Source organism: Macaca fascicularis, chromosome 2 (genome assembly GCF_037993035.2).
Source record: "Macaca fascicularis isolate 582-1 chromosome 2, T2T-MFA8v1.1".
NCBI classification, from domain to species: domain Eukaryota; kingdom Metazoa; phylum Chordata; class Mammalia; order Primates; family Cercopithecidae; genus Macaca; species Macaca fascicularis.
This window is the reverse complement of record NC_088376.1, coordinates 59,935,684-59,952,708: the sequence shown is the minus strand read 5'-3', so window position 1 is coordinate 59,952,708 and position 17,025 is coordinate 59,935,684. Positions and strand designations below refer to the sequence as shown.

General features: G+C 34.7%; 1 protein-coding gene and 1 pseudogene across 4 annotated transcripts in view; both read right to left on the bottom strand.

Annotated features, from left to right (window-relative positions):
- LEKR1 (leucine, glutamate and lysine rich 1) overlaps positions 1-17,025 on the bottom strand; it is a 227,156-nt gene that overhangs the window by 62,160 nt on the left and 147,971 nt on the right. For 2 of the 4 annotated variants that reach the window (XM_074031307.1, XM_074031306.1), the window contains exon 3: positions 5,674-5,755. The exons of the other annotated variants lie outside the window; for them this stretch is intronic. In XM_074031307.1, the coding sequence (XP_073887408.1) occupies positions 5,674-5,699 (26 nt within the window). In that variant the 5' untranslated portion in view covers positions 5,700-5,755. The remainder of the gene's footprint in view (positions 1-5,673; positions 5,756-17,025) is intronic. 4 annotated transcript variants of the gene reach the window in all.
- Positions 7,085-8,053, bottom strand: LOC102124267 (Krueppel-like factor 3 pseudogene; annotated as a pseudogene).

The following is a 17,025-nucleotide window of genomic DNA, read 5'->3' as shown; positions in this document are numbered from 1 at the left end:
GAAAGGCCAAGTAAGAGCTTTAAAAATTAGTACTTTGTGATGGTCAAAAGTTTACTATTGTTCAAATTATCAGTTAAATGAGGAGCAGGTGACTGCTAATGAAATTAAAATGTAAGTCCTGTATTAGTTTGCTTAGAAAAAAAGGAATTAAAGTGTAAGTACATTACAGAGGTTCTTAAATTAGAAACCTTTTTTTAAAAAATTTTTTTGAGACAGAGTCTCGCTCTGCCACCCAGGCTGCAGTGCAATGTCGTGATCTTGGCTCACTACAACCTCTGCCTCCGGGGTTCAAACAATCCTTCTGTCTCAGCCTCCTGAGTAGCTGGGACTACAGGCACCTGCCACCACGCCCAGCTAATTTTTGTATTTTTAGTAAAGGCAAAGTTTCACCATATTGGTCAGCCTGGTCTCGAACTCCTGACCTCAGGTGATCCACCTGCCTCAGCCTCCCAAAGTGTTGAGATTATAGGCGTGAGCCACTACGACCGGCCAGAAAACATATTTTACATAACCACTTAGACATATTCTTAGACATATTCTTAGTGACAGATTATAAATCATTTTAAGTAAATTTTGTTCTTACCACATACATGAAAATAAATATATCTAAAGTGTAAAGCATTCAAGCAATATGTAATAGAGTGAAATAAGAATTTCTACACAGCCCACACTTTCATTTCTAGAGGTAACTGTTGCAATCCTATCATTTATTCAATGTTTAAATCCATATGCATGTGTACGTGCATTTGTATTCATTTTTAGCATGAATGGGATCCTTTTTCTGATATTTCTAATCTCCTGAATTCCTAATAGCTTGCCATAACTGTCTGCTCTTTTATGGTTACAATCCTGGACATACTTTGGAGTCTATCAATTATACTTATTCTAACGTCATCTGTTTGCTATTTAACAATTTTCTAGGGTGTTAAGGATTTTCTGTGTGAATTTATAGCCACTTTTCGGGGGAACTTGGGTGGGGGGTGTTTCCTCACACACCTTATCTTTGGGTGTGTGTGAATCCTCAGACTTAAGATCCTCTGTTTGCTTGTCTGCTTTGCTGTTCATTTTTGCCCTAGGTTGTTTCAGAGGTGTGATGAAGGGGCAGGGTATGCTACCTGGTGGGGGCACTGGAGGTTTGTCTTGGGCTGTGGGGACCCTGGGCTCTCCTGGGATTCAGTAGCTGCCAGGCTGTTTGACTCTAGTCCACATACTCATTTTGTTAGTCTGAGTATAGATGCTTCTGCAAACGCTGCTTCACACAGGGCTGATTGATTATAGGGTATTGATGAGGGGCCAGCTGGCTTAAATGTTCCATATGCGATTCCTCAGAGTGGGTTTCACTGGACCACCTGAATCAGTATCATGTGGGGAGTGCTTTAAAAATGTGATTACTTGGAGCCACCCCAGACCTAAATGTAAAACCAGAAATCTGGTCCTGAGGCTGAGTCTGTGGGAGTGGCCATACTGTAATACACAATTTTAGCAAGCTACCCATGATTCTTATGTAGATTGGAGTGTGAAACCACTATTTCAATGATTCACCAGGTCTCACTCCCTTCTCTGTGTTTTAATTAATTCTGAGGAAGGTCCTGTCTATCCCACGCCCACCAGCATCACCACTCAATTGCTCTTCGTCTGGGTTATTCCTCAATAGAGTTGACCCTTTCTACTATCCTTTCTGTAGTAAAGATATAGACCCTTTACTATCCTTTCTATGTATTATCTTTCAGGAATTCCTAAAAATTTCTCACCATAAATACAGTCTTTCTTTTAAGCCTTACTTATCTATCTTTATCCTGGAAGTTACTGTATAATTGCAGAAATGCTGATGATGTTTTTTATCAGTTTGTAAAACCAATGTTTCCTACACATATAAAACCTTCTTAAAAATTAAAAAATGGACATAATGCCCATTTTTAGAAATGCAAATTAGGAAAGATAGAGCCACTTAAATGGCTCCAAGTGCTGGAGACCTTTCTCTATGCTCCCTGTCTCTAGGTCTTCCATCTATGTGTGTGTGCATGTGTGTGTATGTGTGTGTGTGTGTGTGTGTGTATATATATATATATATATATATGAAAGTAATAAATATATATATATTTTATATATATGTATATATATGAAAGTAATAAAAGTATATTTTATATCCATATGTGCATAAAAGCAATAGAACTAGATTTTATAGTCTTCATATTTTTCATTATTTCAGGGAGGCGTTCTCTTAATCTAGATATTATAGTACTTAAAAATAAAATTTATAGAAAATTTCGAGCTCTCAGAGCATCATTAATGCTCTACCTCTTTAGCAAACACTACTGGTTACCTTCTGAACATTCACTATAGCTTTTTTCCTGGCCATCAGAGTCCCAATTATTATTTGTTCTAAGAATAAATCTTGCTTAGTCTAAAGTAATTGTAGCAGCCCTGTTCCCTTGCCAGTGATTCACTTAGGAGAGCGTATGTAAAGGGTTCTAGTCAAGGAAATATAAGGAGAATGCTGTTTGGTGGCATCTGATAATTCTTTTTTCTCACTTCCAAAAAGACACCAGAAAACCAGTCCCTTCCTGCCTGCAGGCACCATATCCAAATAAGGCCTCTAGGGTGGAGGAACTGCAGCCATCTTGTGATTATAGGGACCTGACTTAGCTTTGGGTTGAAGCCAGTGCTGAGGGCAGCAGGATGGAGACAGAAAGAACATCAAGATCCTTGGGGATATTGCTGAGACTCTTATCAACTAAAACTGGCATTATCCTACCTCTGTTACTTGTAGCCCAAAGCATTCTGATAAAATCTCTATTTTTAAATACATAGCAATATTCTTTTAAACTTTGGAAAATATTTTCTTAAAAATCTTGGGGAAAACACTCTTGGAAAAAGAACCCCAATTTCACCCATTTATAAACTGCTTCTTCCTCTTATTCTCAAAATTCACAAACCGTATATCCAAATATTTAAAAATCTTTAAACAACACCAAGAATTATCTTAACTTACAGGTGATGAACATTCCTATTCCCAGCCCCCAGAAAAAATGAGGATTAAAAATTGAAGAAACCTGATTTCATAGCATATTCCAATTTCTGGAAGTCCAAAGAGGTTTGAGTGTACACAGGAAATCTTGAATTTACTAACAAATTGTATTAATATGTCAAATTTTTTGAATGAAATGTTTTGACTTCAAACTTATTACAAAAATGGCCAAGCCACAAATTTGACTCTAGCTTGACCTCCTGACCTCTGAGCAACCTGAGGCTTCGGCAGTCCCAGGCTTTGATCCTAAATGCCCACCCTCCCCAACTTAATACTAGCAGTGAAGGAGAGTAGATAGAATATAGATGGAAGAGCTAGAGACAGGTAGCATAGAGAAAGGTCTCCAGCACTTGGAGCCATTTAAGTGGCTCTATCTTTCCTAATTTGCATTTCTAAAAATGGGCATTATGTCCATTTTTTAATTTTTAAGAACGTCTTGTATGTGTAGGAAACATCAGTTTTATAAACTGATAAAAACATCATCAGCATTTCTGCAATTATACAGCAACTTCCTACAGATAATTAGTTTGATGGACTTTAGGGGTGTATTTCTCCCTCCATCTCCAATCTACCCTGACTCTCACGATTTCTCAGCACAAATTATGTTAAAATTATAATAAACAGAAAATACCACAAAGCATGTGTTAATATTAAATGGGCAGGCTCCATGCACAGTCAGTCATTGCTTTACAACAGGGATACATTCCAAGAAATGTATCATTATGCAATTTTGTCATTGTGTGAACATCCTTGAGTGTACACAAACCAAGATGGTATAACCTACTACACACATAGGCTATATGATATAGCCTATTGTTCCTAGGCTACAAACCTATATAGAATGCTAATGTATTGAATAGTGTAGGTAATTGTAACACAATGGTAAGTATTTGCATATCTAAACATATCTGACCATAGAAAAGGTACAGTAAATATATGGTATTATAATCTTATAGGACCATCATTGTATACATGGTCTGTCACTGACCAAAATGTCATCATGCAGAACATGAATATACAAAGAATTCTGTGCAAACTTTTTCTGTAAAATATCAATTCATGTCACTACCAGTAAGTTTATTCCTTTTCTTCACTATGCTCATTTCTATGTTTAGCTTCCTTCACTTTATATGCTGAGTCTTGGTATGACAACAAATTCCCTCTTAGTTTAGTTGTGTGCTAGCACCATCTCCCTATGCCTAAACTGTGCCCTCTTCACTTCTTGAGCTCCAAGAAGCAATCATCACACAGTGGCTGGGGCCTGACTAGACTGCTCTCCACAAGAGACATTCACATGGCCAAACCCCTCCTTGATGTTATCAGAGGGAAAGCCACAACGATTTTTTTTTCTAGCAACCATCACCTTGTTTCTTTTTCATGATTTAAAAAAATCTCCCAAAAGGTTACTTCCTGGGCCTAGTGGGTCTTCTAAGGAACCCCATCCACCAATTCCTTCAACCCCAGCCATCTACACAGACAGCTGAACTACTGTACTTACTGTACTATTAACCACAGTGTTATAAAGTATGAATATTTTATTTTCCTTCCTTTTCAGAAACTATTTTGTTACAAATAATCCAAGTATACATTAATTTGATAGGGCATTTTTGGAATTTGTTCCTTCTTGTGTTCAGTATTTTATTAAACACATTGTTTTTAGGAGTAGTTCATGGTCAACACAAACACTGGGTTGCTAAGCATTCTAAATATTTATATTTTTATGACGTTCATCCTTCTAAAATATAGGAACTGAAAATCACATATATCATAAAGTAAAAGAATCTGCTTACTTTTCAAAGATTATATACATACTATTTTAGTATTATAATTATAGATATACTATGTTTATGCTATAATTTTTGAAATTTCTGAAATGAAAGTAATTTTTACTTATTTATTTATTCATTTTGAGACAGGGTCTCACTCTGTCACCCAGGCTGGAGTGCAGTGGCATGATCATGGTTCACTGTAGCCTCAACTTTCCAGGCTTAGGTGATCTTCCCACCTCAGCCTCCCGAGTAGCTGGGACTACAGGTGTGTGCCAACACATTTGGATAATTTTTGTATTTTTTTGTGGAGACAAAGTTTCACCGTGTTGCCCAGGCTTAAAATTAATTTTTAAAAGAAATAGTGTTCTTGATTTTACATCATTTTCTTATCATGTGTTTTCCAATATTTCTTTCTCACTTATATCAAGCATAAGTACTTCAGCATTTCAAAGCTACTCAACTCTCTCTTTGAAGCTAAAATTAGTAATTTTGAGATACAACTTCAATATTGTTTCTTGTGGAGAGATAATAAAGAAACAAAGATAAGAAAAAAGTTCAAAGACTGTTTCACATTAAGTTACTGCATTTGAACTATCAGGGAAAACTTTTATATATGGATAGGTAAGTTTCTTACTGAAAGAAATCCTCCATATATTTAAAAATATTTTACAGGTTCTTCAATATATAATCTAGGCCAGCAAAGTGGGCAAGAAAAGCAGCAGTAAACTATTACCCACACAAGTAAATCACTGCCAAAAGAATCACAGAGAACACACCATGGTCTTTATAATTCTTGTCATTTCTAATTCCTGCCATTTTGTGACACATCTACAGAGCACTGTTATCTTACAAGTTGTTTAATGTTCTTCATCTTACATAAGCATTTCTTTATAGTTGTCCATCTCTGTCACTGCCTTCTGAAGTTTTACTCCAAGTGCCTCTACTAGACATTGCAAATCTGAAATGACACAATGTATTTCATCTGATTAGTACATTTTAAGTGTCCAGATATTTTCATAGTGTAAACCATATTCTTTTAATGTTGCTAGTCAGCTCCTGAAGAATAAGGCAGCTGCTTACTCCACTTTGCCTGTATGTCCATATGCAACTTGTCATTGACTACTCAGCCCTCCCCATCCTAACACCCCACAGACTTAGTGGGTTTTGACAGGCCCAATTTGTTGGCCTCTTTCTGCCCCCACCACCATGCTGATTTTCAAACAGCTAATAGGCTAAATTTTACTAAAGTTTTCAAATGAAATATATGTAGCTGACAAACATAAGACTTTCTGATCATGTGTCTTGTTTCTAAAACACTTGATTGCCTGAGCTCACTTTTGTGGTCTGGAACTGCGAAGCATGGCTGAGTCTTCCTGCTAGAACTAAAACAGACAAATCATGTGCCAGGCTCACAGTAAAGAACGTGTTAACTCTGGGTAGCATCTAAAAGGCATTTGAGTGACTTTCAAAACCAAGAGAATACAAGCAGGAAACTGGCTTCCATAGAGTCTTTAACTGGGGAATGCAAGCAGTATTTGAGGATGATTATTCGAGCAGCCCCGTCTAACAAGTGTGTGAATGCAGAACTGAAACTATAGCAGAAAAAACAAATGGCTTGAATTATCTGAGTCCTTCCATTGTCCTGTGCGTGGAAACTGTGATCTGAACCCCAGCCCCAGTGACAGCCCTTGCTGGTACGCTTTTTGAGAGTAAGTTATAATGTAAAACAAACTGATAGACTGGTTTGTTTCTTCAGAAAAAAAATGTTCAAAACACTGGAGTTGTAAAATTTCTATGTTCCATCTGTTCAGGTGTTTCAGTGACATATTTCAATAGTAAACTTTAAAATCTTTATGCATCCATACAAATACATAAAACTATATAAATCTGCATTCTTAACTTTATTTTAAAAAGAGTTAGTTCCTTAAATTAGAAAATAAGTTCACCCTAAACGAATGTTTTAATTAGTGTTTACCAGACATTTGTATAAACCTTTGTTTTTACAAATGTGCTTTTACATACATTAATTTTTGTTTTTTAGTTTACATGTTTTCTTGTTCTTATTACATTAAATATATCTATCTCTGAGAAGAGTTTGCTTAGCATCCCTAAAAGAAAGTTCTCATTTTTTAGGTCACCCATGGTAAAGAGAGGGAGGATTAGAGAGTATCTGCTACTGACCATATGGAAGTTTTGGATGATATAAATTCAGAGGATCAGACCAGCTGAATCAAAATTAAAATGTACATGTAAAAAATGTGTTAGATAATGGTGGGAGAATAGAGAAAGAGCCAGGTGAGTAGGGAGTCACGTTGAGGTGGGAGACAAAGGCATTCAGACTAGCATATGGCGTTTCCTATGGAAGGCAAGAGGGTCAGAACAGAAGCTGTGGTTACAGTCCAGGCACTAAAAAGATTTGACTCCAGTATGTTTTCAGAAATGTCTTGTTTATCAGACAGAGCAAACTTCCATATGCATCCATTCCATGTACATTTGTGTGCTCTTCTGTATGATTTCAAGTGGAAACTTTTAGTGTATACTTTGTTGCATATGTCATAATCACATCTGTGTATCCTTTGCTTCCTTTGAGTTATCCACGGATTCCACCAGTAAAGGTCTCTTCCCAGGCTGCACTATGACCTAAGGGAGATTTTCTTGCAACAATGCTTGTGGGTGGGCACTGAGTTCATTAAGGGGGGTGACATTTCTTCAGGATAATAATCTGTCCTCTGTGGTTTGATAACAGGTTCAATTTTTTTTTTTTTTTCCTGTGGTATAGGCTTCTTATATGATTCAATTACAGGTACTTGCATGCTACTATTTGAATTTTCCATTTCCTCCAACAAGGAAACAATGAGAGGCTGCTGGAGGTAACTCATGTACATAAAGGTGCAGACCGTACCACCACCAGGCAGGATCCCCAGGCTCTGTATTCTGTGCCAGGAGAAGGCAGCTGCCATCACTGGTGGCATGGACAGTGGCACGCCAAAGGCTGCATGCCCAGAGAAGGGAGTGAGTATTTTTCATTATGGGCTAGAAGAAGGCATGCTCAGCCCTGGAGAGCCTCTCCAGTTCAAGGATGGGAACTTCAGAGAGGAAGAATTCCCAGCCAAACGGGGTGAACTCCACTTGTTTACTGTGAGGTCTACTGGTTCCATCTGTATTCCGTGCAACAAGCCTTCCCAGGTCTGAAAAAACGTATTAGGTAATAGTGTAGAGTAGATGACCCATACTTGTTAGGTTTTATTGATTTCATATAATTTCATGTAGAGTCACAACTACTAAGAAAACTCTAAGGATCAGAGTAATTAACTTATGAAGGTCACTCAGCTAGTTAAATCCCACAATTCAAACTCAGGTCTTCCTGATCCCAAAGTTCTTATCTCTCTCACACTTGAAATATAAACTCTTGAAATATAAAAGCTGCAAGAGAATATGATACTTGTCCATAAAAGTGTGGTAAGTGTGGCTACAAATCTATTACCATATTCCCAGAATCCTTAAAGAGGTATACTTAAGACAAATGAAAAGAATTACTTAAGAATGAAATATGTAGTAAACTGGTAGAATCTCTAACTCCAAAAGGTGGTTTAGATTTTAGTTTTAGAAAGCTTAAATATATATTATAGTTAATAAAAATATTAATACAATTATGGTGTTACTGTGACTGATTCTATGAGAAGATTTCATCAGAGAGAACAATCACACCTTACTATTAAATGGCCCCTGGTGCTTTTGTCAGGATATGATCCTAAACTAGATGAAGCATAGGTCTGAGCCCATATGATAAATTTTATGTTATTACTTCTAAATGCAGTTATAAATTAAAAGGAAGACTTATCTTAAAATGAACTTCAAAGAACTGGTACTTGATATGTGGATTTTATGCAGTTAATTTTCAATTACCTGAGAATCAGTAGAATAATAGACAGTAAAAATGGCAGCTAATTCAAAGCTTTGCTGTTCGGAATGAAATATACATCCTACTAGTTCACTATAGGTTCCTGTAGACTAGTCTGGTCCTTTTGTTTTTAGAAGCAGAGTGCCCAGTTCCTGTCCTTAATAAATAAAGAAACACAGGATAAGCTGCAGAGAGATTAAGCCACCTGCACAAAACAGCTCCTTCAGTTTCTGAGGCAAGGAGTTGTTGAGTAAGTTATTGTTCTGCCCAGTCCTTCTCTATAAAGAAATTCGACTTTAATTTTCTGTCACTCAGCATGACATTGGATTGTGAGGCACAAGGCCCTAAATGCCCACAAAAATAAAGGAAGTCTTGGCTTTAAACACCATGCAGATGTAAGGCAGAACCCATGGAAACAATCCAAAATTTACAACAGCAAATTCTACTATGATGTGACTGTGTTCTTTGCAGATATTAAATAAGAAGTAAATGATTTTAAATGAACAAGACAAAAAGAGTTCTTAGCCTCTCTTCATATGAAGCCAGCTGTTTGCTGGATAGCATTACACAGGCATCAGATTTGGGATAATCAGTCATTTAAGAGAATCCTGCTATTCCTAAAGGATTCTAGAAACCACAAACATAAAAGGCATTCATAATTAGCTATTTTATAGGCTGACATGCAACTTTATAGTCACTTGGAGGACATATTAAGTTAGTATAATGTTTGAGAAAACAATAACTAAAACCTATATAGTGGAAAGATATTTCAAACTTAAAACTTACTGGATAAAGAAAATACAAAACATTTAAAAATCTGGTTCAAAGTGCTATATGGAGGAAAATGATTTCAAGTTAAAGTAGCATAATGGAAGAACAAGCAGGCAGATGAACTGGCACCCAGAGAACAGGGAAATTTTTTTTTTTAATGTAAAATAGAAGGCTGTACTTTTTTGTTTTAGAGGTAATTGAAGACAAGAAAAAACAAGAACTCAACACTGGTTGCGACAGGATAGTTTAAAGGTGTCATGCATGAGCTCTTTAGAGTGCCAGACTGCTTAATTTCAAATCCTGGCTCTGCTTCTTGTTAACTGTATGACTTTAGGCACTCCAGTTTCATTATCTGTAAAATAGTCACTATCATACAGGACTGTTGTGAGAATTAAATCACTTAATATATGGAAAGAAGGGGAATCGTTGCAGGTACATTGGGAGTAACACACACATGTTAGCTATTATCACTGGTGGTGGCATTAAGGCTACTCTTCCACTTCTGCCCTGAATCTCATCACTTCTTACCTTGAGGACATGTTGTTTTTGCACTTGGACCTGGTGTCACCAGTAGCTATCTTTGTATGGGGAGGAGTAAAAATGGAAATGTTAATTGTCTTTTCCTTCTTTAACAATCTATAGTGCAACTATGGCAAAATGTTAAAACTTGTTAAATATGGATGATAGGTACACACACATGTTGTATTATTCTATTTTTCTGTTAAAAAAATTTATAGGTATATTAATTAGAGAGGGGCGTTGCTGGCATGGTTCAAGGATGATAGCATGTTTTGTACTACAGAGTCTAATCGACTCTGTTTTATGTGCCCAAAGTACAAAAGAAAACAAACAAAAAAGGGCAAGAAAGCTTTTTGGAGGGTGGTGGGGAGATAAAGTTTGAAACAGCAATTAAAGACAACCCATTTGACTCCATGAAGAGGGAGCAGAAAAACTGAATTGCAGCTGGAGGTGAACACGGTAACAAGGAGGGTTGTCTGTTTTGTTTTGTTTTTAATATGGGTGAAACTGAGATGTTTAGTTTCATTTGGGAATGATCCATTCTAGACAGCATTTATGCTTGTGAATTTAATGTCTACCTTCTAACCTGCACCTTACATGTGAAAACATTATCTGTTTTGAAGGTGTTTTAAAAATTACACAAATCAGGTTAAACTACAAGTCTCATTTTAACTCTTATTCTTTTTAGTCAACATTATGTTTTTTCAGACCTATCCATGTAGTTACATGTAGATATGATTCATTCTGCTCTGACTGCTATATAATATTTCATCATGTGCACATACCACATTTTACTTATCCAGTCCCATAGTGATAGAACCTAGGTTACCTGAAACCTTGTCACCACAAATAATCCTGCAATGAAAGTTTTTTACCCAACTTCTTGTGTACTTATAGGACAGTTTGTCTGCAGTATGTCTCCAGGGCAGTATTAGGTACAAGTATGAGATCATGGGCATACACATAAATACTGCCAAATGGTTCCCAAAATGGAGGCGCTACCTTACATTCCTACCTCACTGAATAAAGGCTCCTGCTTTATAACATTCATTAGAAGCAGCTAATATTCATTAGAAACAGCTATTTTTCTAATTTTTGCCAATCTGAAGAATACAAAGTAGTGTTTTTGGCTTAACTTGCAGTTCTCTGCTTCCTATTGGAGCTGAGCACCTCACCTTATACTTCTTGGCCATTCATGACTCCCCTTTTATGATTTACCTTTTCCTCAGTCTCTTTTCTATCCATTCCAATTGAGCTTTCTTTTTCACTCCTCCACAGAAACAGCTCTTTTCAAGGTGATGAATGACGCTCTATATTGGCAATTTCAAAATTTAATTCTCTATTCTTATCAAATTCAAACATTATGCAGCATGTGACCCAGTTATTTTCTCTCTGTTGGCAATGCTCTGGCTATCTTCTCGGTTTCTATTGATTATTCTTATTCTTAGGTTCACTCTAAATGCTGGGAAGCACAAGGAGCTCAGTCCCTAGCCCTTTTCTCTACCTGCATTATCTCCCAAGATAATCTCATCTAGTTTCGTGGCTTCGAATAGCATCTATATATGGGTGTCTTCCATCATCATCATCATCACAGCTAATAAATATGGAATACTTACTATATACCAGGTACTATATCCTAAGTGCTTTACACTCATTGAATCCTTTCAGTGTAAACTTACTAGAATGTAAGTTTCACAAGAACAGGAACCTTATCTGTTATAGTCATAGTGCTTGAGATATGGAAGTTGCTTAAAAAATAATCATTGAAAGAATGAATAAAACTTTGCAGACTTTAGAAATAAGAGTGTCAGCAAACATGTTTAGAATTAAGTGCCTAAGATTAAAATACAGTACATGAAACAAAAACAGTTCTGCAGTTTTCATTGATACTATCTGGTATGTGTCTTGGCATTAAAATGTAACTTTCTTATTTGTTATTTTATTTCAATAGACACTTATTAAACACCTACTCTATGTAGCTAGGTTTCGTATTAGTTAGATTCAGTGTACAAATATAATTAAGATATATTTATTTGTCCTTATATAAATAATAAGTGCCTCATTTGGCCTTGGCGAATGATAAATTAATCTTTTAAATAACAAATTAATAACTCATTTAAACTAAAGTGTTTTATTTCTTCACTATTTTAAATTATTTTATTTTTCACTATTTTAAATTATTTACCACCGTTATTTATATTATATTTATATTATATATTATATATTATATTATATATTTATATTTATATTTATATTATATTATATTATATTATATATATATTATATTATATAATATATATATTATATATTATATATTATATTATATATTTATATTTATATTATATATTATATTATATTTATATTATTTATTCACCGTTTAAATTATTTAAATTAAGTTTAAATTATTTTATTTAAATTATTTTATTATTAAAATACAATATTATTTTATCTGCTTAGATTCAGTGTATAAATATCATTAAGATATATTTGTCCCTATATAAATTACAATCAAGTGCCTCATTTGGCCTTGGTGAATGATAAATTCGTCTTTTAAATAACAAATTAATAACTCATTTAAACTAAAATCTGTTTTATTTTTTCACTATTTAAATTATTTTATTTATCTGTTTTATTTTTTCACTATTTTAAATTATTTATTTAGTTAGGTTAGTTAATTACATGATTGAAATTGTGAGATTTCTAATAAAATATAACTGACCTGAATAAACAAAATCAGTCTGCTGTATTAGATATAATTTATACATATATTATCATATGACAGTTTGATGAGCCCTTTACAAAAGTAATATCTCATTTAAAATTTTATAATGAGCATTCATAGTAAACCTTTGCACATGCAAAAATATATACCAATAATAGAAGAAATTCTTTAATAAGTACTTAACTATGTCAATATCAAATTAACATATTTTAACTTTAGCAAACATTTTTCAAAGTTCAAGTGGTAATACAGCCAGTTAGATAATTCATTTCATTTTAGGGTTTATATTTTAGAGGTTTAATTTACATCTATTTTGAAACAAGTATTCTTGAAGTACATTTAACATTTCCTGCATTATCCCAGAAGGGACTAAAATAGTATATGGAGATTTTATAAATCAGATGCTAGAATAGATGTGGATATATAATTTAAAAGATGCAATTCAATACAGATGTAGTTACATTAAAATCAGAAAATTATTTTGCTGTGTGTAGGGACAGAAGGGGAGAGGGGCTTAAATTGAGCTAAGGAGATAATCAGAATGTTTAAAATTTATAAATGAATTACATTCTAATATTAACGACCAACACTTTTACTTCAGAATTGTTCATGCAAAAAATGCTTCTAAGTTTCTACTGTATTTTTTTATCTGAACATTAAAACAACCCAATATAACATGAAGATAATTATAATTTATAGGGACTTATAAAATATGATAAATTATGAAAGGATAAGAAAGGAATTTTAAAATTCTAGTTTGTGTGTGTGTGTGTATGTATGTTTATCATGATTATATTATTTAACCACTCTAGACTGGCAAAATGAATATAATACTTTACCTATAACATAGGAATAATACTGATGGATTTAGAAACTTTTCTGAATGTTTTAAAGCAGTATTTTGTTGTTTCAAATTTTGCATAAAATCACACAATCACACGTATTTATAAGTTATAACAAGATTTTTCAAGACCACAAAATGGATATGGACAGCCTAGAGTAAACAAAGTAGGAAGGGACTCGGACCTACAATGAAATCAACAGAATATTAGCTGAAAACATTTAGGGAATAAAGAAGAAAAGACGTAGGGTTAATAATAAAGTAAATTAATAAATAAAAGAGAAGTTTAGATCTAATAATATTTAGGACATTTTCCAATAGTGTTACATAACTACATAAACATCAACTTCTTTTAATGAATCAGTGTATTTCATAATCAGAAATCATGCTTACAGAGATTCCTGTATGCAGGGCTAATTCTGTGCAAAACTGAAGGCGATGGAGTGTATCTTTAGACACCCAGAGTATGGACTCTTCTTTCTGCACACTTTTTCTCTGTGCTAGGATGGCAGTAAAATAGGCAAAAGACAAGGAGTTTTCTCCTTATCTTCTAAAGAGTCTTTTCATGCTACAAAACTACTCTGAACTAATTGCAGTCTTAAGAATTAATTCTACAGCACAATTACATAATATAAAAGTAAAAAGCAACAAAACAACACAAACATGTTTTACAGTTTTATGACTAAAGGAATTCTAAGGCAATACCCAGAGATATGTAAAAATTTAATTATGACGATGTTTATTGTAATATTTTAATAAAAAGAGTGAGAACAACTATCTAATAATAGGGTAAGATCAAATAAATTATGATTAATCCAAACAACAGAATACTTTGAATATTTTTGACTTGGAAAGATTTCATAACAGAGAGAATGGGGGGGAAGGGTAGGGATAATAAAACTCTTTTATCCCAATTTTATAAAAATATATGTTCAAAAAATAAAGTCTAGAAGGATCCACATCAAATGTTTATAATTTTATCTGAAAGTTGGAATTTCCTAATCAATAGTGAACATGACTTATTTTGGTAAGGGAAAACAAAAAAACCATCATATTGAAGCAGCCTAATACTAAACATACTCATACCCATCTTATAACTCATCTTGTAAGCCATCATCAGGTGTCCACTTTCCTCTAGACCTCTCTGCCTTCCCCACATAAAAGCTTATGTTTACTATCAGGCAGGCTGGAAGTGGCCTGATACAGTAGGTCACTCTGAAGCATATATTAATGATAACAATGTATATGCTTTGGTGCTCCTAGGCAGTGGAAATCTGGCAGTAAAGTTCTGGAATCAGGTCCCAGTTCTGCTGATTAGTAGTTGTGTAGCCCTCGGCAAATGACTGAATTCCTCTAGGCCTTAGTAATTTCATTTGTAAACTGGAGATAATAAAAGTGCTTAACCCAGGAGGGTGATAGTAAGGGGGTACCTATGGCTGACATATTTCAAGTGGTATGTGAATGTCAGCTGCTATTTAGATTATAGTAGGAAATCTACCTGAACTCATAGGAATTATTATTTTAATGATGTTAAAATAGTACCAGTGATTAGCTAGTGGGAGAGAGATGTTAGAGATGCTGCCAAGAGGTAAGAGACATTGGACCACAGGGTGGGAGTATGGGGAGAGATCATTAATTCCTCATTTAGACAGTGTCACTATTATTCATGCTGTCAGCCCATAATGTGGATGATCTGTAAATGTCCATGAGCAGCAGATATGTTCTGTGCCTGGGTGAGTCCATGTTAAAAGAGTGTCTGTGTGTGTAGGGAGGGTGTGCCCATGTAGGTGTTAGGGAAGGGGCAGATTAAAGCTCCTTTCTATTCACTGCTTAGCTGAGGTTTCCCTGAGGATGAATCATGCTTAGTATAGAAGCCATGTATGACAGAGAAGACAGAACATTTATCATAGTTGTTCCTGATCAAGCCTAGTGTTAATCATATGACAGATGCCTAATAAATATTGCTGAATGACTAAATAAATTGGAAACTGGTATCTGAATGAGCAGGAGGAGACTTAATATTGGGATGGGATGATATAGACATCTCAGGCTACAAGTATATATAATGGGAGAAAGAATGAAAGGGGAAAACTATCTGAGAGAGGTGAATTTAGGAAATCAGGCAAAGATCAGAACCCATAGAATTTAAAAAATGAGGTCTAAAATTTATTCCCAAGGTCCTACGGCACAGTTAAAGAAAAGGCAAATAAAGTGATAGGGCTAAAATCTAGCCTTAGAATAAGAAAATGATGTTGGAGGTAAAGAACAAGGAGAGAAGGTTGCAATGGCAAAAATGAAAAATGACCAGAGATTGAACCAGAATTATAGCTATCTCAAAGGAGAGAAAGGAGTCTCAGAGGAATGACATCCATTATACGGAGTAGATGCCTATGATCATTATAGAAAATTCCTCTACGATTCAAACATTAATAAAATGGAGATGATATATAAAACACTGGTAATCTTTAGATGAAAGCTCAATGTTGGGAGCAAATGAAAAGGCAAGAAAACAAAGATAATCTTAGACGACTCCAGTGATCAAAGATCAAAGGCTTCTACAGGAGATCCCTTTATTAGACTCACATTTCCATGGTGATCAGGTTCTAAAAAAGATTTCTTAGAATTTTAGTTAATACTATCTGGCTTGCAATTTGTCTAGAGATCAGGCTAAACTTTTTGTCCATCTACTTTTGGGCACAGAAGCAGCCCACAGTCATCAATTATCAAGTTGGTCTCTTTTAAGGGCTGTTGGATTTAATACAACTAAAAATAATAACAAATTTCCTTGGTTTTCTGTTTGCAAAATCAGCACTTTCCCTTTTTATTTGAAGCCAAGGTCACATTATTCCAACTAAAGTTCAATGGTTCAAAAGGAATCGTAAAAGCTGGTCAAGTCCCCATAGTGAGCGCTCTCTGAAAATCAGACCTTGCAAGTAAGGTCCTAGTGGATCTGCGTTCATAGACTTCTCTATCTGCCATACAAACAGATGACTCCTGAATTAAACATAGGTACTCCTTTCTTCAGTAACCTTTTCTAAGAGCAGGCAAACTACTGTTACAGCTAATCAAGGCTGACTAGAAAATAAACAAGTCGAGGTGAGTAGACCTTTGGGCAAAGAGATATTAAAATGTATAGTTTTCTTCTGAAATTAAAGTAGTATTTAAAGAAATGTGAATGCTTTTATACAAAATATAATCATTTGGTTTGCTATCACACCAGGAAAGTCACTTTAAAATACATTTGAATATATAGTCCTTTAGGTAATCCTACATTTTATCTTGCCTATTCTAATGTATTACGGTAGGTAAGAAAAGCTAGCATATTCCCACTTTACAGATGAAGTAACTGAGTCAAAGAAATTAATAACTTATTCTAAGGGCCTATAAAAGGCTTAAACAGTACCAGAAAGCAGAAGTGTTTGGATCCCAGTTCAATATTTTTTTCAACTGATTTCCAATGATTTTCCTTCCACC